Raw genomic sequence first — 26,749 nt, 5'->3', positions numbered from 1 at the left:
CTAATGGAGGAGCTTTTAAGCGTCTGGCATGATTTTCTTTAATAGGGAGATGCATAAATTAATCCCATACCAAGCTCGCAGTAGAGCGAACAAGTAGGTCACCGCCGCAAGTGGCGGTGACCTACCTGTCCCAGCCCCGTCAGGGTAGTCGCAGCTACTGGCAAACGTAATGTCAAGCAACCCTCTAGTCAGTGCACGGCCATGTCAGCTGCCAGCTGCAGTCTGCTAGCTGCAGCCTACCTGCGCCATACTCGTAATTTTTCATTCATAACACCAACGCCGACGCCGAAGTTTTGGTGAACGGAGCATTTAACGCTATATATCGTTAAAAAATAGCAACAAAAAAAGCCACTACTTTATCCTTAACGCTCGTTGTTTTCTATTCTTTTTTCATCCGCAGCTTACCCGTGCCCCTATGTTCCTCCACCCAAGAACGGATTTGTTACGTGCGACTCTGAGACAGATCGCCAATTCTGCAGCGTCTACTGCGACAAAGGTTATGACTTTGTCACCAAGCCCGAAAGTCTGTACCGCTGCAAACAAACCGCAGGAGGCGGCAAATGGAGCAGTTTTTCTAGAGGGAAGCCTAAGTTTCCATGGCCTGACTGCGCAGGTGAGCTGATACCCTGTTTTCAGCTTGAAAAATGCATACTTGCAATTGTTGATACGTCTTTTTTTTTCTTCTTTTTTACCGTTGTTTGCGTCAAACTCGAACAGCGGAAGCGTCAATAGGTAACCAGGTCCTGAATTGTTCTTAGCTTTGGCTTATGAGAGCTGTGGGAAAGAAGTCTCAACAGCGAGCGGCAATAAAATCCCGTCATGCTTCTCTGGTTGTCATAGCAACTGTGGCGGAAGGAGGGGGGAGGGCGCCTTCAGAGCAGGAGTGGAGAGGGTGCCATCAGAGTAGCAGTATGGTGCCTAGAAGGCCGAGAACGGTAAGCTGGACTAGTTGGTTGATATTCATTGTATGCATAGGGCAACTGCAATAAAGATACAGATAATAGAGACGAAAAGATAAGACGTGCGCTTCATGGTTCATAGAAGGCACAATAGAAGCAGGTAGAGTACAAAGTGCATGCATCAATGCACCGGACGCGTAGTGGCGCATCGCGCGAACCACGTAGGTGGTCCTATGTATGCCTTCTGAATTCCTTTTTGATGCTGCATGATGACAAAAAAGTATACGGCATTGGAGACGACCTGCGAAGTCTCAGAGGAGGCAGAGTGAAGAGAGAGAGATCAGTCACTCCACTTTCAGCAGGAGAGAGTAGGGAAGACAACGACGGGTGGCCAGAAAGAGACCATGATCGCCACTCAGTGTTGAAATATAGGGAGAGGGGAAATTGTGTTATATGGCGTGTCGCACTATGGTTGGTAGATTGGATCGAGACAGCTGCGGGTAGCATTCATACAGCGTATCATACTGTGACTGGAAGACTGAATTCAGCCACTCGCTTACTCACTCTGGACACGTCCACGCTATGGCTTCTCTGTCCAAGGGAAGCGCTGTTGCTAACGCATGCTCTTCCACACTACCCTCAGTGATCGCCTGTGAGCTATGACCTACGTAGGTATATTCTCGGCGCTGTGGGCCTGGTACACATCCAGAGTCTGTTGACCCCTGATAGCGCATCTTCGCACTGATATACTCAAGCCAACATTTCGGGATCTGGAATGTGTAATTAGGCAGGATACTGCTCACTGCTTTTAGTCTTCTCACCTTTCGTCTACGCAAGGACAACATTTCGAATATGACACCATATACGCTAATTCCGGAAGCGCCGTGCATAGGTACGACTTTTGTCTTTTTATACAGTCACACCGAGCGCAGCACTAGAACATAAAAACGACAGGAGCTGTGCATGGAGCAAAATATACACTTACAGTTTGTAGTGATCCATTTTTGTAATGATCCATTTCATTTGGCCATGTATTCAATTGTGGCTAAAGCAGCAGCAGGTTGGGAAGAAAAGAAAATATGGCAGACACTGCATGCCAGCCTGCTAGCTAATACCTGGCCTCCGCATTAACTCTGGCTGAGTCACATTGACCACAGTGATCTAGTTCATCGCACAACCGACACTCAGTTTCCTTGCCGAGACGTTAACAGCGCCAACACATGTCCCCAAGCGTGTCAAAACCGTCAATGATTGCCAGTCAACGCGGTCATGGCCGGTCCGTCCGTACGCCATAGGTGCGGAACACGCTTATGCATGCATGTAGACATCGGCAAGGACGTAGTTCTGCCGCGACCAGTTTAATTTCTTTTCCCGCGGCCTGTGAGCAGCGGCAATTGAAAGAAAATCAAATGAGCGAAAAGTGAAATATAACTTTAGAAAAAAGTTACTGAGGACATTCAAGACTTCTTACGTCCTGTGAAGGTGAAAACATGAATGTCTCACCATAAGTTTCCTTTTTTAGCGCTAGCCCTCATTCAACTCTTTCGCTGATGTCTCTGTGCGCGCGTGCGTGTGTGCGCGTGCATGTGTGCGCATGTGTACGTCTCTGCTTGTAGCCGGCCGTGACAGGAGCTGTCAAATTGGGCAGCACTTTTGAGATAAGAGTCGATCCCATCGAAACATTTGAATCTCGAGCCAGAGACGCTACTCCAAGACCTAAGCCATGCAGTCAAGTTCGTATCCGGTTTCGTTAAAACAGGCTTTGTGTCTCTGTCGGATGGTCCTTCACACAGTGTAGTAGATTAAGACTGTATGCAGGTAAGCATGTGCGACCCAATACCGAAACCGAAGTGAAAATCGAAGTACCAGCGCATCTGGTACTTCTCACCTTTTTAGCCAGCGAGTCTTCGTGGACCGCGGGTAGCTTGCCCATGCAGCAGTTCGAAAGTCGTGTACTCAGTTCCGACCTTATCGAAATTAACTGAAGTTTATTTTCAGCTCAAATGCTTTCATTTGGTCATGTGCACAGGAAGAATTAGGATGACATTTGGTGTCATTTCCAATATTTTACCTATTTTTTACCTGTCACCTCATTGAGTTTAGAGGCTCTTTCGAATATGGCGCTGATTAATGCTTACTGTCTTCGGGATGATGAAGTTGGAGTCGTGCTTGACCAATCTGAGGTTATTGGGAACACATTTGCTGAGTCGCCACCGCCAGATTTCTCTGTTAACGGGGTATATCAGACTTTTGCCTTTGAACCCCACATTAAGCACACTGAAAGGAGTTGCGAAGGCAGCCAAAAAGGAAGGGCAGCTAGCCTTTACATACTTTTGTGAGCGCTTCTTAAACGGTGCACATGAGGAACCATGTGAATGCTTGATAATTTAGCTTCTCACAAACCTGAGGCGTTCCTAAATATCCTCATTAATCCGGTTATTTTACTCGATATCCACTAAAAGCGGATCGCGTTGCCTTTCGTATAAACATTTTTTTTTCTATGGAGGACAAATGGTGAACGTTTTTCTATCTTTCTTGCAGTGTCACAGAAGAGTAAGAAAACAGACTTGACCATCGACTTCACGTTTGCCACCAACTCTTGTAACATAACCGAAGAACGTAAGGCAGAACTGAAGAAAAAGTTCTTCGCAAAGATAACCAAGAACCTGGCCAAATATCCCGGCATGTGCGAACCCTCTCGGGGGTGCACGGAGGACAACGTGGCCATCGAATGCGAAGACAAGAAGTCGCTGGCCAAAACGCCGCGAGTGCACCGACGAGACCTCAGCGTGCACCGCCGCTTCGTCAGGAGGCAGGTCGCCACGGACGAGGAAGAAGAGGATGATTTCGGCTTGAGGATCTCCTTTACGATTCCGCTGGGGGAGAACTTCAACGCTACGCAGCTCATAGACAGTTGCAGTGTGAGAGCTCGTGGGTCGGCTTGCTGCATGCGTATTCGTGTGCTTCTAGACAGTTTTGTGATGTGGTAATTAGACGGTGTTTTACGCGATAGCGTAAGGTCCCCGTCTCGCAGAAAAGCCGGTGTTGGCGTTGAATCGGTTGTATCCCGAAAACCAAACCGATTGCACGCACATCATTTCGTGCAAAATTATTGCGCAACCGTTCGTTGTGCAGCGTTCAGGGCAATGTCATACCGTTCTGCTTGCCATTTAGCATCCATCTGCCTAAATTGGAGACTATTTTGTTATAGAGATAACCGACGCCATACGTGCCTCCAGTCATATACCGTTAGTTGTAAGTATCCATCGAGAAGTGCACCTTGCTTTCCCAAAAAAAAGCAACTCAGGAAAAAACAATAAGAAAATCGCTGAATGAAAACGCGGTATTAAAGGTTTTACCGCGTATGCTCTTAAGAAGACATTTGAGCGTTCCTTTGTTATGAGTATTTATTTTGTCGGCGATATCGTTTGCTCCACGAGATGATCGTCCGGCCGACAGACAATCTTCACTCTAAATTGCTTGTCCACATGAGCTTAGCTCACCTTGCCTCATCTCAGGTTAGGTAGATAGGCCTTACTCGTCGTATTTCACTCTGTCTCTCTTAATAAAACTAACTTTAATTAAATGCGCTAATTTACTTCAGCTAATTTTATTTTGACTGGCTTGCGTCCAGTTAGTCGGTTGGCCAATTGAGTTAGACAATTGAGGCGCAATGCCGGATACGAAACCAGTAGGGGAAATTCTATGGATCGCCACGGTAATAACCATAATAATCAGTAAGGGGATTAACTTTGGCACTAAAGTCTTTGTACGCGTAGCATATGTGTAAGTGCCGCACTCCGAGTAACGTTTCTAGATGAGCAATCTTAATCCCGTGCTTCAACAACACCGCATGCCTTTTTTCACTAAAATGGAATATTTTGTAATTTCTCAGGCTGGAAAGCAGCCACTGTCGCTGCTGCGTTAGTGTCACTGTTAACAGAGCAACAACCTGTCCGCATCCAGAGAGAGAGAGAGAGGGAGAGAGAGAGACAGAGAGAGATAACTTTATTGTCGGAAGTAGTCTTACTGGGTCTTAGTGGAAGAGCCAAGTGGCTGTTAGCTGGTGGCTTGCGGCGACTTCTTCAGCGCGGTTTACGGTGCCCAATTGTATATCGGGGCTCGCGTTACGCAGCACTTCCTCCCAGGATTCAAGTGACTGAGCTTCTATGAGAGCCTTGGGAGGCTCTGAGCAATCCCACAGGATATGATTAAGGTCGGCTTTCTCTCCGCACTTAGTGCATGATGAGCTTATGCTGTCCGGAAATATGTGTGAGTAAACCGCACGGTTGGGGAAGGAATTCGTTTGTAGTTTCCTCCAAACAATTTCTTGTTGTCTTGTTAGTGATTTGTGTGGTGGTGAGTATACTCTCCTAGAGAGTTTGAAGTGTTGTGTAATGTCGCTGTATGCGAGCAATCCTTCCATTTCAAGTTCCTCGGCATTAGGTCTCACCGTTCGGCCGACAAAACCTCGAGCGTGTTGATGAGCAGCCTCATTGCCTCGGTTCCCCTAACCTTGTTATTTGTAATCCAGGCTAGAAAGGGAGAAAGAAGGTGGCTACAGAGCTTGAAAGAACACTGAAAAAAAAAATGATTGGTAGCCTCAGTTCGCAAGCCGTGTCAATGTTTCGACAAGTGGACTTGTCTTCGTCTGGGAGTGTTGTTTCATTTTGTTCATTGCCAAGTAATGCATGGCCCAGCATTAGGCTGCAAAGTCTTGAGAGCACATCCGCCGTGGCATCATTTGACAGTAGGTGTACAATTCTTTATAACGATTCATTCATTTAATGGCACTTCATTTTACAGCAAAATATTATTTCCTCTTCAGTAACGACAGTGTTAGAAACTTCCATTCACTAAGCTTTTAAAAATGCCGGTTAATGCGCAACTATTACCATACCGATAGTGCTATTTGAAAATATACTTATGTGAACAGTTATTTCAGATAATGTGTGAAAAAGGCAACATAAACTTTGAGGTCGCAAAGATATGACTGGCTTTTATGACTTGGCAGCTCAGTTGCCGTGATTACCCGCAGTCGACGAGTGCGGAGATGCTTGACATAGTTGCTCCAGAAAGCGAGATAATAATTGACCAGAGTTAACCGCCTGCAGTAGTGTCGATGACTTGCTTGTGCTAGGCAACTGATTGGTTTACATTTTTTCATTAGGAGTGCAAGAACACCAGCCTAGTACACCCAAGCGCAGTCGAGACAACAGCAATCACTCAGGCACTGGAAGAAGCCAGCCTCGACGCCGCCAACAGCACAGTGGCCGATGTACTGCCTCAGGCATCCTTCGTCGAAACAACCCACTCGATAACATCCCTCTGCGGAAGCGGACAGGTTTCCAACGGACGGTTGTGCGGTAAGCTCGAAAGTTGGTTTTCATCTGGAGAACGATATGGCGCCAACATTAAATAACTACACATCAATCCAGCTATCCCGAGAGGGCCACCTTCAAGATAGTAGTCTTTGTCTTTATTAGGCGACATTTGTCAATAAATAAAAATGTTGAAAGCTAGTAGGAACTATTCGCAAGACTAGATGATCCAGGCTATGCTAAAAGTCTCCAATTCAGGCCCAACATGATAACGCACTCTAGTTTTTCGTTACTCGTGAGCTGGACAATGGCTTCTGTTCTCTCAATTTACCGTGATGCCTTCACACAAAAACAAACAAAAACAACAACAACAATTAGCATACGTTAATGAAATGCGAAGTAGGTGCGCTGGCGCTGCTTACCCCTGCTATACTTTTCGCGGAATCACCACATCTAGAGCAGTGAAAGAAGGTTCCTAGGGTGAAGGAAGGTAACAAAAAAGGAAGGAAGTGGGCTTGAAGGCGAGCGCCCAGTCTCGGAGGCGAGCGCAAGCTGCCTTTCTATGGTATAGCCGAACTCGAGCGCTGGCTGCGACGGAGAAGTAACTCGGTCTAAGGGAGCCGACAAGTCGCGGCGCAATATGTAGGCACCCAACTTGAGCTGCGATGCGCACGCCCATAGCGGAGGAAAGGACAGACCATCCGGGAGATGCGTGTTAAGCCGCACAGACGTTGTGAATTTACCCGGGCGTGGATTGCATTTCTCCTTAGTTTGCATTAATGGTATTGGCTGAGTTGCCGTCTACGATATCACACATTGTCACTCGTCAGGGACAATGTTTTGCATGTCCCCAAACAAATGTTAAGAACCAATACGACGAAAACATTTGAGAGCTCCCAGCTATATTAATAAAATACCCCAAAGAACATAACTTGCTGCCATGCCATCAATTGTTATACGTGCACCGACTCTCTTTTTCAGTGAACTGCCCGTTGGGGACCTTCTACGGCAACAAGACCACTTGTCTGCCTTGCCCGATAGGAACATATTCTGACCAAGAAGCGGCACTCTCGTGCGTTCCTTGCCCGGCCAACAAGACCACGCTAGCAGAGAAGGCGAGCTCTGAGTCTGAGTGCCGAGGTAAGCTAACGCCTCGGGCTGCTTCAAGAGTAGGACACCACCTTTTCAACGGCTATTAAGCGTTCACTTGGCGATTTTGCTTTTGCGTTACTGCGCCATCATTTGATGATTGTGTGCGATACCATTCATTGTTTTAGGTCATACGGCCTCTTTCCTGTGATAATATGCTTGGCCCTTGCGTTAATGAAAGTCTTTCATGCTACTAATTTGTCACAGACACGTGTGGTATACGTAAATGGGGTCTACTAATATCTACGAGTGAAAAATTGCCACTCTTACGCCGCCGCTTTTCCTCACCATGTTGCTGCTCTCCACCCACGCGAACAGAGCACTGCAAACCCGGCACATGGTCCACGACGGGAAAAACGCCATGCATGGCGTGCGCCCAGGATTCTTACCAGGACGAAAGTGGTCAGTCGTCTTGCAAAAAGTGCGACTCTGGACTGTCGACGGGGCGTTTTGGCGCGGACTCATCCTCGTCCTGCAAAGGTAGATGGTTCAATGGTTCAATGCTAAAAAACCGTAGTTTAATTCCGCGTTGTATGAAATATACCATGAAACCACCTACACAATGACGGTCCTTATAGAGCCTGTCTGTCGTGTCCTCTTACCCTGTGGAGCTGCATGCGGAGACATAAATAACTGCCCTCTACCCGTCGTAGCTCGCCGTCCAGCAAGAATACGTTACAATGTCTTGCTTCGTATCCCAACGCTTCGCAAGTCAGAATAGACGATATAGAATGAACGCACACGAATGACTGTGATAATACATGCCTTTTGAAGGAGGCGAGTAAATGCGATGTATCGTAAAGTCCCCCAAAAAGACTCACTTCGTATGAAATAGAGCGGCTTGCTTCAAACGAGCACACGAGGGCTAAACTGTGCGACATCTGCTGTGCTCCCCACGAGGATGACATCTGACGTCGGTCTTTGAAACAAAACGCCATGACTTTCCGCCTATATGTTGGTCGAAGATGTGACCGCCAGCTCTTGGGCATACCACTTTGATCCCTGTGTTCCTCTTTCACCTTCCGCCCCATGAGACAACACACTCTGACACACACATTGCACAGTGACACGTCGTTACATACTGGATCGCAGTGGAAAAGTCCCATTAGTCTCTGGCCAACTCAGGGCTGATCACACCCCCTACCTTTCTCTGCTTATCAAGGTGAAGGTGACTACGAGAAAGAAAAACAAGGATGCAGAAATGCTGACTTGGTTCATAAATATAGTTTGGTGCCTTCCTCGTATAAAGTAGGGATAAAGGAAGTGAGACAGAATAGAAGGTCATGGCCATAGGTCCATTTAACGAACAAAATTAGATCATGTTTCTAGTGTGTCTGCGTGTGGACGCTCAGACTTATAGGCCTGAGCATAGTTTTGGTAGCGTAGCTCTCAGCATAGCTAGAGCTTTGGTAGCGTCCGGTACTGATGAAAGTTAAAAACACAGCCATGCTGTCTTGCCCTCTTTAGAAGACGTGAGTTCAAACGGCGCATCCTTGCCTCCAGAACACGGCGCCCCAGAGACGTGTCAGCTGCAGCACTCGGAAAGAAGCATAAGAAGATCCTCAGGCAAAGTGTTTACTCAAGAAAAAAAAAATCAGAAAAAAAACAAGCGTCATGAGTTACGTGCTTTAGTTCGCTTTTATCTTCTTGTCAGGCGCAGTAGTAAACCGATGCACCGTGGCATTTACTTACAGGTGTGTGCAAGCCCGGTACATATTCATGGAATGGCCTGATGCCATGCGATCCTTGCCCCGTGAGCCAGTACCAGCCTGCAAGCAACCAAACCTCCTGTCTGCAATGCGATGCTGGGCTCAGCACGCAAGCCACGGGATCAACCAGTGAAACCGACTGCGTGGGCAAGTGAACGCTCGCTGATTATCATATAATGATTCTGCTTAGTTTTGTTTGCTCGAAAATGTAGAAGGACTCATTTGTTTTTGTCGTTAATAACGCCACAAAGGTTTGTCTTGAAGGTTTCTACATCGAAACAATTGCTTGAAGAGAATCAGGAGAGGTATTTGCCTTATGGCAAATATAACTCTGCATTCTTGTAACCGTCGCTGTTCTTTTTCAGCGCCGGACCAATGTAGCAGGCTTAACCCTTGTGCCAGCGGGGCCACTTGCGTAGACGAGCCCGACGGCTACAGGTGCGAGTGCCCCATAGGCCTGAGCGGCAAGAATTGCACGGAGAACGCGGACGACTGTGCACCGGGCCTGTGCCAGAACGGAGGCACCTGTGTCGATGGTCTGGACTCTTTCTCGTGCCGATGCCTGCCAGGCTACGCGGGAACAAGGTGCGAGATCGACGAGGACGACTGCGCTTCAGGTGAGGACCTCTCACTTCGCTTTCGAAAGGCTCGCTCGTTCGCTGTCCCTTGCGCACTGCAGCTGCGTCGCGGAGCATGCATGTGTACGCGCGGTTGTTCTTCAGACACAGACAATCATGATAGAAATGAACTGTGCTGATGTCGAACAATGAAAACAGATTCCGTTTTTGCCTAATGACTACCACTAATTTTTCTTCTATATTGATTTTTGCTCCATTTGGCAAGTCGAGATTCAAGAACCATTCTTTATGAACTTTGTTCTCGTTCACTCCGGTTAGTGGTGATTTGAAGACAGAAAAATATATTTTCAGGAACAAACCATCCGCCGCGAGGGACATGACCTACTGAAGAAATCTTGTGATTATCATTGTTAATTAACCAAATGCCCTCATTACTTGTTTAAATCATGGTATGAGTTGGCTTACTTTTGGTGTTTAACATCATAAAACGACATCGGCTATGAGTGACGCCTCTCTTAAAGGCTCTGGAAAATTGTACCACCAGCTATCTTTTAGCTTGCACTGACGGCGCACAGCGTAAGCATATCGTGAGGCGCTATGCTACGCGTTAAGTTACGGTAGGGGCAAACAAACGCACTAAAATACACACTGAAGGAAGAGTCCGCTTAGCGCTTGTTCTGTCGTTTTCTTCCTTCCATGTGTGTGTTTTAGTGCGCTTATCCTTTCCTACCAAAAGCCCAGATTTCGTAGAGATATTTTGTTAAATGTCGTTACGGGCAGACAGATTTGCTGTGGGAGTCGCCTAAGAAGGCTTCAGCATTGAACTTTTTGTATTTGTGGGTGCCGTTGCTTCGCAACAGCTAACTAAGCTCCGTTACTGTGTTTATGAGCAGATGCCTCTCGTCTGTTATAAAAGCTCGATAATTTGACCTCGGCTGTTTAACACTTCGCAGTCATATACAACCCACATGAATGATCAAAAATTGTGTATTTCAATGTTATAGTTCGTTGAAGCCCTATCGTGCACTTCACGAAAGAAATATTATTTGGAACGACCACACGTTGTTACGCTATCTCATTAAATTGCTTCCCGTTCTGTATGACGCACAGAAGAATGAGTTCATTCATGGCGCCCACAGCAAGTTAAGGAATCTCTCTGGGAATGTTAAGTGGGATTCTCACAAGCTGCTTCAGATCGAGGTCGGCTTGTTTCGTCTTGGAAACCTCATATTTTTTATTTATCTGTGGAACAAAAAATCCAGCGGTGGTATATCGGGCGACCTACGACCCCAAGTTGGGCTTACCCCGATCCCTATCCCCTGGTTGGGAGAGAACTCATACAGGAAGTGCGGAGCCATTAAATCAAAATAAGACGCAGATCTGTCTCGCTGGAACCACATTTCTTTTCCAACAAATCCCATGGCAGTTCTGAGGTGAATTCAGAGACGACGCCCTTCAGAACGTAGCCTATGTAGTACCTCTTTCCACTGAGATTACCGTCAATAAAGTACGGGCTAACCGACTGCCACGCTGAACATATGCTAACCATTAGCTGACATTAACTGACGCAGCCAGAGTGGATTCTGACGGCATCACCAATGGTCTTACTGCCAGCTGCCATTCATTCGAATCTCTGCAAAATACTACTTTGTCAGATCTAAGCATTCTGTGAGCAGATTCCGGGCTTTCGTCACATTTAAATAGACGCCATTTGCAAAACTGGGGCCGATCTTGAAAGACATTTCTTTTCAGCTTCTGGTAAAGATAGACGTAATATAAGTGGTAGCTATGTCTTAAAATTGACAATAATGACGATTTTTTCTTTCTTCTTTATGAAGTCCTGCGCCACTCGATGTCACGCAGGAAAAGCAGGACCTTTTTGTGGTCTGGGTATACACACAGGCTTTATACAGACGAACATTTACTACAGCAGGCATATAAATAAATAAATAAATAAATAAATAAATAAATAAATAAATAAATAAATAAATAAATCAATCAATCAATCAATAAATCAATCAATCAATCAAATCAAGTTTATTTATCACACATGATAATACTACATGCATAATATGACAGAAATGTGTCTCACTGGCTACGAAGTGAATCCATTTCACGGCTACTCGAGAGCACGGTCCGTGTGCCTGGTTTCAGTCGAGGCCGAAATATTGACGTGGCGATGGCGGTAGAGCGGCGCGTTTCGCGCTCTTTCTCCATGCGTAAATGCAAGTGAAACACACAAAGCTGTATCGTCTCCAAGTCCAATTGATCGCGAGCTCGAGGAATTAGGAAAACAATACAGGCGGTTTAACTCAGTTAATCACGGAATATCGTGCATCAGCAGGGCGTTTCGATAGGATTGTGTTTGCTGTGTCTCAATTATTAAACGTTATTTTGCAGTGTTAATCAGGCATCCATGCTTCCAGACCACACATTGAATGTGCTTCACAGATACAGTCTTCTTAAATTAAGGCCTTTATTGGCGATAACTTAGGATTCGAATCACACTTTGTAACATAGTCTGGCAAGAACAATTTCGTAGTCAATGAAGTAAGCCAACCGGAGGTGGATGTGTTTCTTAATAATTGGTTGCCACGAAAGGAAAGGCGCGGCATTTGTCACACTTTCAGTGGACACCTGAAATCGGCTTCAGTCATCGGGTTATTGGGATAATGTGGGTAGTAGTGCTGCAGAACTAAAAAAGAAACAAATTTACAGTTATTGCTTTCCTTCGGTGCTTTGAGGCCGGTTTGTGAACGAAATGGCTGCGCACATTGGGTACCGATGCGGCGGTTGTCAGTGAGGCCGTGGTCAAAGTGAAAGGACAATGAACTGCTGCGCCCGTATGGCTGTAATGTGATGACAGTAAATTGAAGAAGTATCCGATTAGAGCGATTTACTGCAAACCAGTGCGCTCCCGCTGTTATGGTGTGAGGCCGCTTATCTGTGAGCCTTGTAACGCACGCTGCAATTTTTTGAAGAAATTTCACTTCTCGGCTATACTGTTTGGAGGATGAGCTCCAATTATGCAAACACAGCATGCCCATAAAATTAAAAGTAAAACTAATTAACGTATGTAGTTATCTATGAACAAATTAAAGTAGTCTGCTCATTACCTGGTGTCCGCCGTAGATATATAGCCTCAAGGCTTCAGTGAAATATATCTAAAGCCGGTGACCTTTCTTTCTAAATACCCCGCCGGAGGGGCGCAGTGGTTACGGCGCTCGACTACTGTTCCCAAGGACGCGGGATCGAATCCCAGCCTCGGCGGCCGCTTTTCGATGGAGGCGAAAAGCAAGGTGCCCGTGTGCTGTGCGATGTCAGTGCACGTTAAAGAACCCCAGGTGGTCGAAATTTCCGGAGTCCTCCACTGCGGCGTCTCTCATAGCCTGAGTCGCTTTGGGACGTTAAACCCCACAAACCAACCAACCAACCTTTCTTTCTAAATTTCGCACTTAAGGAAATACTCTATTTGTCGTACGTATAAAATTACCGGCCAGTGAGCCCGACAGCTCTACTTTCGACTCTTGCCTAAAGCCTACATAGGCAACCGAATTTCATTCAGAGGCTCTAATCAGGGCCATGCTCCACAGTACACTTCCCCTGAAAACCAACATACCCAGCAGTTTATAGACCAATGTGGCTATTTAAATTTGCTATTCTAACCTGTTGTTACAGCTAGAGTCAAGCGTGGCGCCATCAATTTGTGTATGAACGGGTGAACCAGCACATGCTGAAAGGTCTGTGTACAAGAGAATATATTCATAACGTTCCAACGACTAAGCCTAGAGAGACGTCGTAGTGGAAGGCATTTCGAATTTGGACCATCTGGATTTTTTTAACATGCACTGACATTGCAAAGCACACAGACGGCTTCCTTTTCGCCTCCATCGAAAAGCAGCCGCCGCGCCCTGTATTCGATCGCACATCCTTGGGCACCGAAGTCGAGCGCCCTAACAGTGCACCGTCGAAGGCGGGTAGATTTATGTTTTAATCACAATAGTCTTGTGTAAATTTAACTTGACATCAGGCACCCCCTCCCCCCTCCTCCTCCTCCTCTTCCCGCAACCCACTAATCTCATATCCTTTGTATTTTCTCCAACTTGGGCATAATAGCAACAAAATTTGACATGTCATGTTCACAGAGGACTGTTCCTTGTTGCCAGTGCTGATATTGCTTCTATCTGGGCACCTAGTGCTCGTCTTCTTGTCATAATTATTATAAGAATTATTTCAAAACCAGAACATTTAACGTACAACTTGTCCAATATTGAAAATGCTGTAACAGTCATACTATCGCTGGAATTGCAGGCCCGTGCCTCAACGGAGCAACGTGCATCGATGGTGTCAATGCCTACGTCTGCAAGTGCACCGAGAGATTCACGGGAAAGCAATGCGAGGCAGCGTTCCACGACTGCGCCACAATGCCCTGCATGAACGGAGGCTCTTGCTTCGAAAGCCACACGGTAGGCGAATACATTTTACGGAGTATTTCTGCATTCGTTCACTCCGCAAAGCGGCCAAGTCTGGAAACATTTTGGCGGGACAACAAAAAAAAGTGCCCGCGTTGAAGTTGAAGTTGAAAGGTTGTTTTCGATTAAAAAAAAAAAAAACAACGTACAAGAATATAACGCGAGAGGTCCCATGGTACAAGACCACAGGTAGTACCTCCCATGGTAATAGATTTCGATAGGCGACATAAAGAATAATATTATTGTAAGGAAATTTATGAAGCAACACTGAAAATAAATAACGAAATACATAGTAAAAAGTGCATTGCCGAAAGATTTAGATAGAAAAATAGAATACAGAAAAAAGTACAAAAACACTTACGAATTCCGCGACACAAAAGATAAAGAAATCACAAATTAAGAAGAAAATGTTTTAATTTCAACTTGAACAAAGAAAGTGTATTAGTTTGCTTAATGTCGAAATTCAAAGAATTTCAAAACGATATGGAATTGAGAGCCAAGTCAGCAGTTCTAACAATGGTAAATGCATAATTTTGTATTTCCGCACAATGTCAGCTGCTCATACACTGCGAGCATGTCCAGAACCTTAATATACTAAAACCTGGTCGAGAAAGGTACGTGAAGGAAAGCAGGGACAGGCATGCGCATGCATAAATGCGCAACTCCACGTTTGCGCTTGTCATTTCCTTTTGTCCACGAGTCTGGGGACGTTTTCTGCGAGACCGAAAGATGAACTTAGCGAAGACCTTAACAGAGGACAGTGTGTAGGCAATTTAGAAACGAAAATATTTCCAACTTCATATATATTGCATGACCTAGTGATCGCGTGGGTCTTCAGCTCACACGTTCTTCATGTCTTAGGCTTTACTTGGGCAGCATGGGAACGTTGAAGCTTTTGATAATAACATAATACGGGCTGCAACAGTCATACCATTAACGGAATTTAATGCCCGTGCCTCAACCGCGCAACGTGCATCTACGGTGTCAATGGTTTCGCCTGCAAGTGCGTCGAGAGATTCACTTAAAAAAAAACAATGCGAGACAGTTCAGAGTTTGCTCGACTTATGGAACGGAATGGCATAGTGCATATTCGAACGCCACCCTACCGCCCCCAAAGCAATGGGCTTGGTCGAGTAGACACATCTTAGCAAACAACGAAAGAAAGCTTAGGCAAATTCAATTCAAGAATGCTGTGAAACGCAGTACAAGATGAACATACGAGAGGCAGGGCATGGGAATTGTGTTTGTCGTATTCGTCTGTCTTTTAGTCTGTCACCACTTAGTTCATGAGCTATCTGGCGTAACTAACACTTCTGCTAACCTACGTAATATACCTAAGCTTTGAAGTATGTTCGTTGGCCTACATACAGCTGCTCGATATGGTCCCTGCAGCATGGTTTCCGGTGCTGCTGCCCGAAGGGATTCAGGGGCAAGAAGTGCGAGCTGATTCAGAGCGCGTGCTCGCCCAATCCCTGCAAAAACAACGGTACGTGCGTCAAGAAGGGCGACGAAGCGTTCGAGTGCGCCTGCGCGCCAGGATTCGAAGGCGACCGGTGCGAAAGGGACGTGGACGATTGCGCGTCGCAGCCGTGCCTCAATGGCGGCACCTGCATCGATGGGCAAGCCTCGTTCTCGTGCTACTGCCACGGACTTTACGAAGGACCGACGTGCGCAGCCGGTAAGGCACCTCCTCTGATTTACGTTCGCGGACTCGTGACGGGTGACACTGTCGGCACTGTGCGCTCTTAATTGCTCCGATTACGTATACTCCTCAGTCATGCTTCTGCGTGCTTTTGACAAGTGTGAAGGTGGAATACAACAGTATACAACAGTTGCATCTTACCTGTACTTACATATGGGGCTGAAACGTGGAAGCTAACAAAGAGGGTTCTACCTAAGTTGAGGACAACGCAGATGGCTATGGGAAGAAAAATGGTAGGGATAACGTTAAGGGATAGGAAACGTGCAGAGTGGGTCAGAGGAATAACTCAAGTCACTGACATTCTAGTGGAAATCAAGAAGAAGAAATGGGCATGGGCAGGACATGGAGCGCGAAGAAAGGATAACCAATGGTCGCTTTGGGTAACAATCTGGATTCCAAGGGAAGGAAAGCGTAGCAGGGGTGGCAGAAAATGTGGTGGCAGGGGTCAAGTGGATGCAGCTCGCACAGGACCGGGTTAATTGGAGGAATATTGGAGAGGCCTTCGTCTTGCAGTGGGTATAATCAGGCTGATGATGATGATGAAGGTGGAATAAAAATAAACCTTCTAGTGTTCTATGATGCTGAGTCAGCCACTCTATACCTAAACTACGCATGCATGTTGCTACTGCTTTGTTAAAGTCGAATATTGTTTGTCGGGTAGTCGCCTACGCTATCGCGTCATACCCTTGAAGGCGGAGCTTAAGTGTTAGCAATACTTTTATTGCGAAAGCAATACTACTCGCACTTTCAAGCCTTCGCGTGACCCGGCCGCAGTTACGTCTTACCCACGTGACGCTGTGACGTCACACATCACGTGACACATGGGCTGGCGGGAGCTGCCAACTTGGGTCTCTCGTTTCACATGGGATGGTTATGTCAGAATCCGCCTGTAGGACCCTGGCATTCACTTTACCCCTATAGGCCACTAAGGCACGTTCATATGGGTTGGTTAAAGCGGGGCTTTATATGTGGGCTGAGGAAGAAGGAAAAGAGAAGAAGAAGAACGCTTGGTCACCCCCAGCTAATGCCTTCGCTCAATATTTGGTTCAGCAGCGTTGAACCCTTGTAATTTTATATTTTTCTCGTCCTGCGTATCATGTTGTTTCGGCCCCTGAAAGTGTCATGAAAGCCATATTGATTGCTAATCAATGCTGTGATGAATTATCCACTCCTTTTGCTCAAAATCTGCCAGCGATTAGAATTTGAGTTTAGAACTTCACGCGGCTGCTTTAAAAAATCAAAACACCTTAAAAAGGAGCCTTCTAAGCCTGACTTTCGTAACGTTTAGTTTGGGGAAAGTTTCTTCCCGCGCTGTAGTCTGAGCCATCCGACGAGGGATTCAAGGATTATGTGCGAGAAGTATAGCGCCGCATGGAGGAAAAACAAATGTCACTTACGGTGAAATAGGAGGGTGGCCCATCCCTAATTGTCCGAACTGAGTTCACGGGCTTCCTAAAATAAGTAAACCAGTAAATAATAAACTCTACCGTGCAAGTGGCAATACCTATTAGGTTCCGGTGCGATGTGAGAATCTAAAAAGCACAAGTTTGCTTGGAAAAACAAATGACGTTGCTATACTTGCAGCTTCATGCATCACATAGCTGGAAAAACTGGACAAAAAAACCTAGACGGAGTTTACAGGAAGATACGGAACACGCAGGCCTTAAAGGTAAGGAATAAGGAAATATAACAATAAAAGAACGAGTGAGTTATAGTGTGTTCTGTAAACAAGCAGAGCACGCGATGCTATCAGGCTGTTTCCTAAACGGAAGTAGACACATCTCAGGCTCCTCTCCTATAACCACGGTCTCCCAAGCGCCACAATGTCTAAACATTGGCGTATTGTAGAGTTAATCCGGATTAAGGCCCTAAGAAATTTCTGATGACGACAGGCAACTATTTTGTTTTAGCTCTTAGTGATATGTCACACGTCGTTATACGGTAAATAAAAATAGAAGAAACAAACGCTACTCATTGTAGGAGAACAGCGCAACAAGGGCAGGACATAGAGCAGGCAAAAAGGCTATGTAACGCCGTTGTTGCGATGTTTCCCTAAAGACAAGACAAGCGCTATGTCCCGTCGTTGTTGCTTGGTTTCCCTAAAATCAATACACAATAACTCTCCCAAATCTCAGCTTTGCAAAGGTTGCTGCCTCATAGCACTCGTCGTTTCCATCTGTCCAGTGCGTTCATCGGATTTTTCGCTAAACTTCCCGGATGCCTCCGTCCTGAACTTCGCCAAGGTCTCGCAGAACCGCTACCTGCGGGCCTTGACGTTGTCCTTCCTCATGAAGACAACGCAGAGCAAGGAGCGTGGCACGGTGGTGTCCTACGCGTTCGTCGACCCACGCACGACGACGCTCCAGGACAACGCGCTGACCATCTCTGACCCGAACAACTTGCTCCTCTACGTCTTCGGCGAGAGCTTCGACACGAAGACAACAGCCAAGTGAGAAACGCTCCGAACTCATTATTCATCTTCCTCTGCGTATGATAAGGGTAAGGGCAGAATGCATGATGTCCGCTAGTTGTGACAATAGTATGTACAACGAAGTAGCATTATAAAAACTTTCGTTACCTTTTTTAATGCCGAGGATGCTCTCAAGATTTGACGGAACATATGGTCTCGAGGAAAGTAAGAATTTTCCACGTGTTTTAGTGAAAGCGTGCATCCATTTCGCAATGACTGCGCCTGGGTGTATCGTACCAATCTGCGCTGTGTGGCATTCTTTTCTCGCAGTGACGGCCAATGGCATAGCTGCGCAGTCACGTGGGACAGCGCGGACGGACAGTGGATCTTCTACTGGGACCAACAGGAAAAGATGCGTGGCAACCGGGCGGCCGGAGAGTACCTCTTCCCAGGCGTGCTGGTCGTAGGACAGGACCAGGACGACTTGGGCAGCGCCTTCAGTGGAATCGAGGCCTACTCCGGGCTCGTGGCGGAGGTGCGTACGCCTGCGCTCTTAGAATGGCGATTTCGTCGATAGTAATCGTGGTAGAAAACGGGGGGGGGGGGGGGGGAGGGGGGAGAAACTCGACAGAACTGTCTTCTCGACTACTTTAGCACTGATGAACATCGACATTGTGGTAAAGCGGAAACATGGATGGAGAGTGGAGAAGGCAGAAGCATGGCAGCGGTGCACTCGTGCTTGTAAGGTTTTGCATAAGTAGCTACAGTAAGGCGAATCGTTTTAATGCAGTTAAGAGTCCGTGGAATGCATTACTTTACTTCACCGCTTTATTTCTCTTTCAGAAATGAACGAAGAAACAGTGACTAAAGGTAGTTAGGTTTGAAAAGTTCACATGCCTCTAGTACAGTCTACAGCAGTGCGCAGCATAAAAAACAAACCTGAAAAAACTAAAAAAGAAAACGTCATAATTATAACATAATGCAGTGCAATGGCAGATAAATTACACTATAATCTGAAAACAAACAGCGAAACATTAGACAAAAACACTGCTATAAGTCATACAGTTTACATGAGATGAATAATTTGCGTTCGAAAAAAAAATGAAACAAAGAAATCTAATTATTTTAGGTCAGCGAGTATCAACTGCTTTTTATGTAACTTTTAAATTTGCTCATAGAGAGATGAAAAATCAAACTTGGGGATGGGCTATTGATAAAGACAGGAATATGGTAATTAAGCATTTGTTTTTCGTAATTTGACCTCGTACGCGGTGAGCAGCAGTTGTGCTAAACATTGCAGCGCTGTTGTCCTTCAGCGCAAACAATTACTCCTGGACGGTTATTACAACCGGCAGGCTTCACTAAAGGCGTTAGTTACAAAGATGAACAAGCACATCAACTGCAAGACCTATTATAAATAGAAAATTAAGAGCCTTGTTAGAGTAGTGGATTAAAAGAGCTCAGCAACAATTTGGAGCCGAAGCTTTGATAACCTCTCGCGATGAAAAAGTGCACAGTTCGTGAGCCTATGCCGTGGTTGGTGCGCGATTTGATGCACGGTGAAGACCTCGCTATCAGATTCCTATGCACTTTGCTGTCCTGTTGGCACAGAGGTAGCTCAGCTATGACTCTAGTCTATAACTCTAGCCGATTTCTTCTATGTACACGATATTCAGAAAGAGAACCTACAAAACCAAAACGATTAACTCGTACATCTGGGTATGCGTCGTTGTATGCTTGCAGATCAACCTGTGGGACTACGTTATGTCGTCTAGTGAGATCCAGCGCCTGTCCCGGGAATGCGGACTAGCAGGGAACGTCCTCTCATGGCCCGAACTGCGCCTTAACGCCACCAAAGGCATTATTTCTGAAGATATTGCGGAACCTTGCACAGGTATAAGCCAGAAGGCGTCTTTTCCTACTGCCGTCGCTATTTCGTATTCCATACGTTTAGCTTTTCGTGATGCTCATTTCTCTCACTTATCACTCAGCTTCTACAGGGGGCAAGGATCAGCAGGACAGTGTACTATGCCACGATGCCTCCAATTCCTTCGAAACACGTAAGTACAATTGATGAGCTGATTTAGCCATATACTTCGACAACATGAATAATACTTTGCAGATATTTATGCAAAGTACTTCATTGACTGCTCTAATCAGGACAGCTAGTAACCGAAGATTCTGAAAAATGAAAGAGAAATGACTAGAAAAATAAGATTGGGATAGAGCGCATTTGTAAAATAATCGCAGATTATGATTAATAGCTTACCGGTATCGCCCAAGAGGAAAGTATATAGCAGTTGCAGTTGCATCTTACCTGTACTCGCCTATAAGACTGAAAAGTGGAGGCAAACGAAAAGGGTTCTATTTAAGTTGGGGACAACGCAGAGATCTATGAAAAATAAAACGGTAGGTGTAACGTTGAGAGATAGGAAGCTTGAAGAATGGTTCAGAGAAATAACTCTAGTCGCACATTATAATATTCTAGTCGAAATCAACAAGAAATGGGCATAGGCAGAACATCTAGTGCATTGAGAGGATAGGCGATTGCCGCTCAGGGTAACAAATCGTATTCCAAGGGTAGCAAAGATTAACAAGGGGTGGCAGGAAATCAGGTGGGCGGGTGAGGTAAAGTTCGTAGTGGTAGTGGAACAGCTAGCATATCACCGGGTAATTGGAGGGATATGGTAGAGTTATTTGCCTTGCTGTAGGTATATTCCGGTTGATGATGATGATTGCTTTTCATCGATTGTGCGTTCTTCATCCTTTTACCTGAAGTGGTTCCTTGCAGGTGCTCGCTGTTCCAAGCGGGTGTCTGCGTGCAGCACGTCTCCGTGTCACAATGGCCAGGCATGCGTCGACAACAACGACGGCTCTTCGGAGTGCCAGTGCGGTGACTCTTACGAAGGCAGATACTGCCAGTATGGTGAGGGAGCGTGAGCTTGCATTTTTTTACCGTTCTGGCAGTATGGTTATTTTTTAGCAGAAAAGCTGTGCTCTGTACGCGTATGTGTGTCTCTGCGTGTGTCTGTTGCGCATGCGTGCATGCGCTCGGATTGAAGCGGACGGTGCTACTTCTCCTGGAACCCTCAGCATCAGAAGCTGCCTCTCCCAAAAGTGCACCTCAGAACCGCTACTGTGAGAAATACCTCATTCACCACCTACGATGTTTCCCATATCATCCATCCTCCTTCACCTAGTCAGCACGAAGGTAGCTGCCCGCCAGCCACCTCCGCGATCTCGGAACTAGAAAACTGCCCATCCACCTAATAACCGAAGCCCACCTCCTTTCAATGCCCTAAATGCACCAACTTAACTGCCAATCGTGGCCTATCTTTATTTCAAAAATTATGTCGTGTGTGCGAAACCTCGGTTCACAGTAAAATCACTGATGAGAGTAGGATAATCTAAGTAGTTTTGACGGTAAATACAACTGCAGGTTTTTGGCAGCGGGTCTCACGATTATCTCATCACTTTTCTTTTATGTAATAGCCAGCATCAGGAAAAAGGTCGAGCTATCACCGACGGAACTAAAAGAAGTCACTCTTGAATACTTCCATGAACACCATGCAAATCATTTGCACGCTTACACCGACGGTTCAGTGAATGCCATGAGTTCTTCAGGCTCCATGGTTATCTCCGCAAGTACTACAGATATAAAAGTTGGGAAGATTCACCGGACTTCTTCCAGAGCCAAATAGCTAACCGCTCTTCGTGTCGCAATTAGGCATAACAGTCAGCAGAGCCCTCAGCGGTGGTCTATTTTCACATATTCAGAAGCAGCCCTGCTAGCCTAAAAAGCGGCTCTTAGCCGTGGAGCCCATGATCAACCCGTCGCGGAAATACAAGAACTTCATCACAATGCCATCAATAAAGGACATGAAATAATCTACCAATGTCATCCAGGACACAGCGGAATAGCGAGCAATCTCCGAGTGAACGAGGTCGCGCGAACAGTCCACCAAGACGGCGATTTTGTGTCGATCCCCTTTTTCAGAGAAGACACAGTAGGCAAGTTTCGCGCACTTGCGCTGGAGCTCACGCTCGCCTTGTGGAATGCTGGGTAGTTTGCGATCTCACGCTTAAAATCCTTGTATCCTGTCCTGAAGCTCCGGCTTCCACCCGGCCTACCCCGACGTGAAGAAACTTTGCTGTGCCTCCTGTGGGTAGATGTAGCGTTCACAAACTCTTATTCGTTTGTGATATAGGCATGGCTAATAGTTCTGCACGCGCAACCTGCGGATGCGACGAGACTATAGGCCACATTTTTTGTGAGTGCCCCATATACAGGACCGAAAGACTGTCTCTGCCGTGCGCTGGGGCGTCTAGATGGACGCCCACTGACTGAAATCAAAATTCTAGGACAGTGGCTGCGGTGATCGTCGGTGGCGAAAGCCTCCCAGGCACTGCTCCGCTTCATTAAAACCACGAGCCTGATCGATAGGCTGTAATTTTGCTGTGATGTGACGAGATATGCCTGTGACGTGATGTGATGTGACGTGATATGGCTTTGATGTGACTATACTGACCTCACACATCCCTCTTTTACCCATCACTTTTATATCCCATCACCTCCTTCCCCCAGCGCAGGGTAGCAATCCGGTTCCTTCTTCCGGTTAACCTCCCTGTCCTTCCTCTTCCTCCTCTTCTCTTCCTTTCCTCCTACCATCAAGTCACCAATCGTCCAATTGGCAGTGATTCTAACGCACGTGCTCATGCAGATTCTGGTTTGGTTTGTTTTGGTTTGTGGGGTTTGACGTCCCAAAGCAACTCAGGTTATGAGAGACGCCGTAGTGGAGGACTCCGGAAATTTCGACCACCTGGGGTTCTTTAACGTGTACTGACATCGCGCAGCACACGGACGCTTTGCCTTTCGCCTCCATCGAAAAGCGGCCGCCGAGGCCGGGATTCGATCCCGCATCCTTGGGAACAGTAGTCGAGCGCCGTAACCACTGCGCCACCCCGGCTATACAAAACTTTATTTAAATCGATATAATGTACTTGTTGCTATAAAAATTAACTATAAGCGAAACGTTACTTTTTGCACTGACAGTGCTGCAAAACTCGATGTAGAACACTAGTGAATGCTATATCGGTCATAGTTTCCCCCTCCGTTCATGTAATTTTCGCTTAAAATGCACCTGCATTGACATGAAGGCTTGGTTTGCGTAATATATAGCACTAGGTTGTGAAGTACGCTCCTTCAGCCTACACAACATTGCTGATGGTCAGCTTTGTTTGATAAACCAGTATTAAACTTAATACAGCCCTCAGTCTAACGACTTAATTTTGTTAGGTGCAGAAAAACTGCGCTTTTTTGTCGTGCTTCGCAAGTCACTTTCCTGCACTTCCCTTGATTTCCTCGAGTCAACTACGGTCGCCTCTATACGCATGATCTAATTTTTCTCCCTTACAGATGTGGACGAATGCTTAACCGGAAGGCACAACTGTTCGCACATATGCGTCAACGAACCTGGCTCCTACAAATGTGATTGTCCCCAAGGAATGTTCCTAAGCGACGATGGTGTCACCTGTCTAGGTGAGAGTCGTTTTTCATGACGTTTCTTGTATCCCAGTCTATTAACAAACTTCTCGAAAGAATTAAAACCATGTGCTAGATAACGAAGTCGCGTTCTAAGACGCACCGGTAGTGCTGTTTCTGCCTGTTTCATTGGGGAAAAGCAGGGCAGCTGACATAAGGAGGAGGGGGAGGCCGAGAAGCTCACAGACTGGTTTGTGTCGCCTTTACTGTTTACACTCACTGGCTTAAATAAGTAGCTCTGCTGGAGGATGATTTTAGCTATGAGACCACGCGATAAAATGTAGAACCACTAATTCGGATAATTTAACTATAAGTAATGAATAACTACTTTACGTGACCAAACCAAGTTATGAGGCGAGGGATACACCTGTATATCGTATTCGTGATCAGCTTAGAAGGATCTGAAATTAAAGAAAAAATAGTAGAGCTGAGCTGCAGGTCCGTTTTGGCGTGTCATGGGCTTGTTTTGGTGTTTTTATTTTAACATGAATACTCGGCCTTGTTCTGCTTGCGGCCTTTGGTTCCATCTCGTTCCCGTTAAATAAGATCGCTACATGGCGGATGAAAAGCAACAAGGACGGTATCTCTAGTAGACTTTATGCATGCGACGAGCCATCCACACACAAGTTGTCGTGTCCACTCACATGTCGAACCTTCGAGCCTCGTACGATGCAGTTTTGTTTTCACGTTCGGGAGTACAGCACCGCCGCAATACATCGGAAAACAGTGTGAAGCATAAACAAGACGCGCTTAGCCGTGCAAAGGAGTATAGGCGCCGCGGCATAATTATAATTAATTATTTATTAATTATAATTATGCCGCGGCGCCATACTCCTTCGCACGGCTAACCTCGTCTTGTTTATACTTCACACTGTTTTCCGATGTATTGCGGCGGTGCTGTACTCCCGAACGTAGTGGTCACAAGGGAGCTTCCGCTTCTCGTTTGCCGACAGCCGGCATTGGAAGCGTTCCAACAGGCGCTCTCCCCCAATAAATGTTCCTTACAGTTCAAGAATACTTGCATACGCCAGAAAGGTTAATCAGTTTCTCCGACCCTCTGAGACAGGACACCCTACTCCTTCAAGTCTAGTGCCTCTTCCCACCTCTGTAACTTTTCTTCACAGAATACTGGAAACCCGTGTTTCCGCGCTCGCCTCAACGGTGCTTCGGCTCTTATTTCTAGGTACTTCATACGCGGGAACCATATCACAGTATTCAGATCCAGCATAAACTGTGCAATGGTCTTAAGTGTCGAAAATAGACCCGTCCTTTGCTATGCTATAGCTCCACTTTTATACGTTCTCACTTCGTTTTCGCATATACTGAGATGCGGGCGCCTTCTATGTATCCTCTTGCCATAAGCAAACGCCTAAAGGTGGCAGTATTCGTTTAACCAACAAGTTTTACTTTCATTGATATCTTTTTATGCATCTCAAATACACATTTAGCCCAATGTTCATCATGCGAATCACACAGTGCAACAATGCTGTACACTTCGGATAAAAAAAAGGTGCAAAATACAGTGGAAAAAGTTGGCTTCCAGAAACGTTTCAGAATGGATGCACGTACAAGGACGCACCATACCTGTGGCATGCGACATTCGTTTATTAAAACAATTGAAACTAGCGCATATTTCAACGTGCTTCTGCAGTGGGCTGTTTCCTCCAGCATGTCGCCAAAGCTTATTTTTTCCCCCTTTTATTCCACTACCATTACAGACACGAGTTACTGCACTGACGGTCTGTCTACATACCTTGTAAGTATGCATATATCTCGAAAGTGCCACGATGTGTATAAGGCTGTGAGATAATGTATCTGATTCAAAATTCATATTCAGTACGTTCAGGTCGTACTCACCATAGTTCGTGCATAGTGTGATGCAATTTTTTTTCTCGAGATATCCTGGATGTCATTGTTATTCTTTATGCCAACACAGTGCCAGGTTGCGTCGTTCATCACATCCCTTCCTGTCATGTAGCGAAGCCGGAACTACATCTAAATATTAATTTTAACAACATGAACATCGCCAAAGTGAGACGTGTATTAAAAGAGTAAAACAAGAATGCTTGAAAATGCATGCTTTCGAAAAATGACATTCTAATGCTGAGCCCGCTGCTAATACAACCTCGGGGTTTCAACTATATGGCAGGTAAGGCATTTTATATCTAGGTGCTCGTTCGTTACACTAAAATCTATGGAACTGATATAGAGTGGTTCATAGACATATATAGCTTATCTGCTTGCAGCAACTATTGAAGTAGATAACAGTTTTTTAAAGCAGCAAGTTTGTTAATTGCTCGTATTGACCGAATACTTGACCTTAAGCGTGCGCACTGATAACTGCGGGTGACAGCAGTGTCAACAATAAAGGCTTAGGCCAAAACGATAAGGGATGCATCCCGATATAATGGTGGCATTTCGACTTCTCGCGTACAGGACGGCGAAACCTGGGAGCGTGAATGCCAAAGTTGTAGTTGCAGCAGTGGAGTGGTCAATTGCTCTCCCATCGTCTGCTCATCGGTGACTTGCCAGAGCGTGAGTATTTCTTTAGCTATGCGCTGCCTTTTTTTGAGAGCGTCGCTCAGCTGACTGTTCCCTCACTTCCCCAGGGCGAGGTACTCTCCAAGAAGCCTGCAGAATGCTGCCCGTCCTGCGTCAAGGGTACGCACGCTCTCCTGACCAAATCTCGCGCTTGATTTGACTGTTTGGAATACGTGGATTACATCCAGAAATGTATAACCCATAGAAGCCACAATGATTCATTTTTTATTCAGCGCACATAGCAAATGTATACTGGCGTTGTCTTCGATGGAAGAGAAAAATGAAATTAATGAAACACCTTTTAAAAGCCCTCACTTTAACAATGCTGAAACATAGGAGCTACAGAATTTGTGTTAGCCTTCTTGCATGCGTGTAGCCAGTCGCATGGAAACTTACATACAGCAGCTGGCTGTCGACGATGGTAGT

At 46.0% G+C, this 26,749-nt stretch overlaps 1 protein-coding gene across 1 annotated transcript in view; it reads left to right on the top strand.

Moving 5' to 3' along the window:
- LOC146191462 (sushi, von Willebrand factor type A, EGF and pentraxin domain-containing protein 1-like) overlaps window positions 1-26,749 on the top strand; it is a 62,784-nt gene that overhangs the window by 23,827 nt on the left and 12,208 nt on the right. Inside the window, exons 12-29 of the mRNA XM_084601996.1 lie at window positions 401-613; window positions 3,441-3,820; window positions 6,070-6,265; window positions 7,202-7,360; window positions 7,688-7,849; window positions 9,064-9,225; window positions 9,444-9,695; window positions 13,968-14,122; window positions 15,521-15,806; window positions 18,015-18,279; window positions 18,571-18,775; window positions 19,984-20,134; window positions 20,232-20,300; window positions 21,032-21,166; window positions 23,657-23,779; window positions 25,501-25,538; window positions 26,219-26,317; window positions 26,392-26,443. Coding sequence (XP_084458122.1) covers window positions 401-613; window positions 3,441-3,820; window positions 6,070-6,265; window positions 7,202-7,360; window positions 7,688-7,849; window positions 9,064-9,225; window positions 9,444-9,695; window positions 13,968-14,122; window positions 15,521-15,806; window positions 18,015-18,279; window positions 18,571-18,775; window positions 19,984-20,134; window positions 20,232-20,300; window positions 21,032-21,166; window positions 23,657-23,779; window positions 25,501-25,538; window positions 26,219-26,317; window positions 26,392-26,443 — 3,102 coding nt within the window. The remainder of the gene's footprint in view (window positions 1-400; window positions 614-3,440; window positions 3,821-6,069; window positions 6,266-7,201; window positions 7,361-7,687; window positions 7,850-9,063; window positions 9,226-9,443; window positions 9,696-13,967; window positions 14,123-15,520; window positions 15,807-18,014; window positions 18,280-18,570; window positions 18,776-19,983; window positions 20,135-20,231; window positions 20,301-21,031; window positions 21,167-23,656; window positions 23,780-25,500; window positions 25,539-26,218; window positions 26,318-26,391; window positions 26,444-26,749) is intronic.

The sequence above is a fragment of the Amblyomma maculatum genome, chromosome 4 (assembly GCF_055883805.1).
Source record: "Amblyomma maculatum isolate TAMU_Amacu chromosome 4, ASM5588380v1, whole genome shotgun sequence".
Lineage (NCBI taxonomy): Eukaryota > Metazoa > Arthropoda > Arachnida > Ixodida > Ixodidae > Amblyomma > Amblyomma maculatum.
The sequence above is the reverse complement of the archived record's forward strand: the minus strand, read 5'-3'. Positions and strand labels throughout refer to the sequence as shown.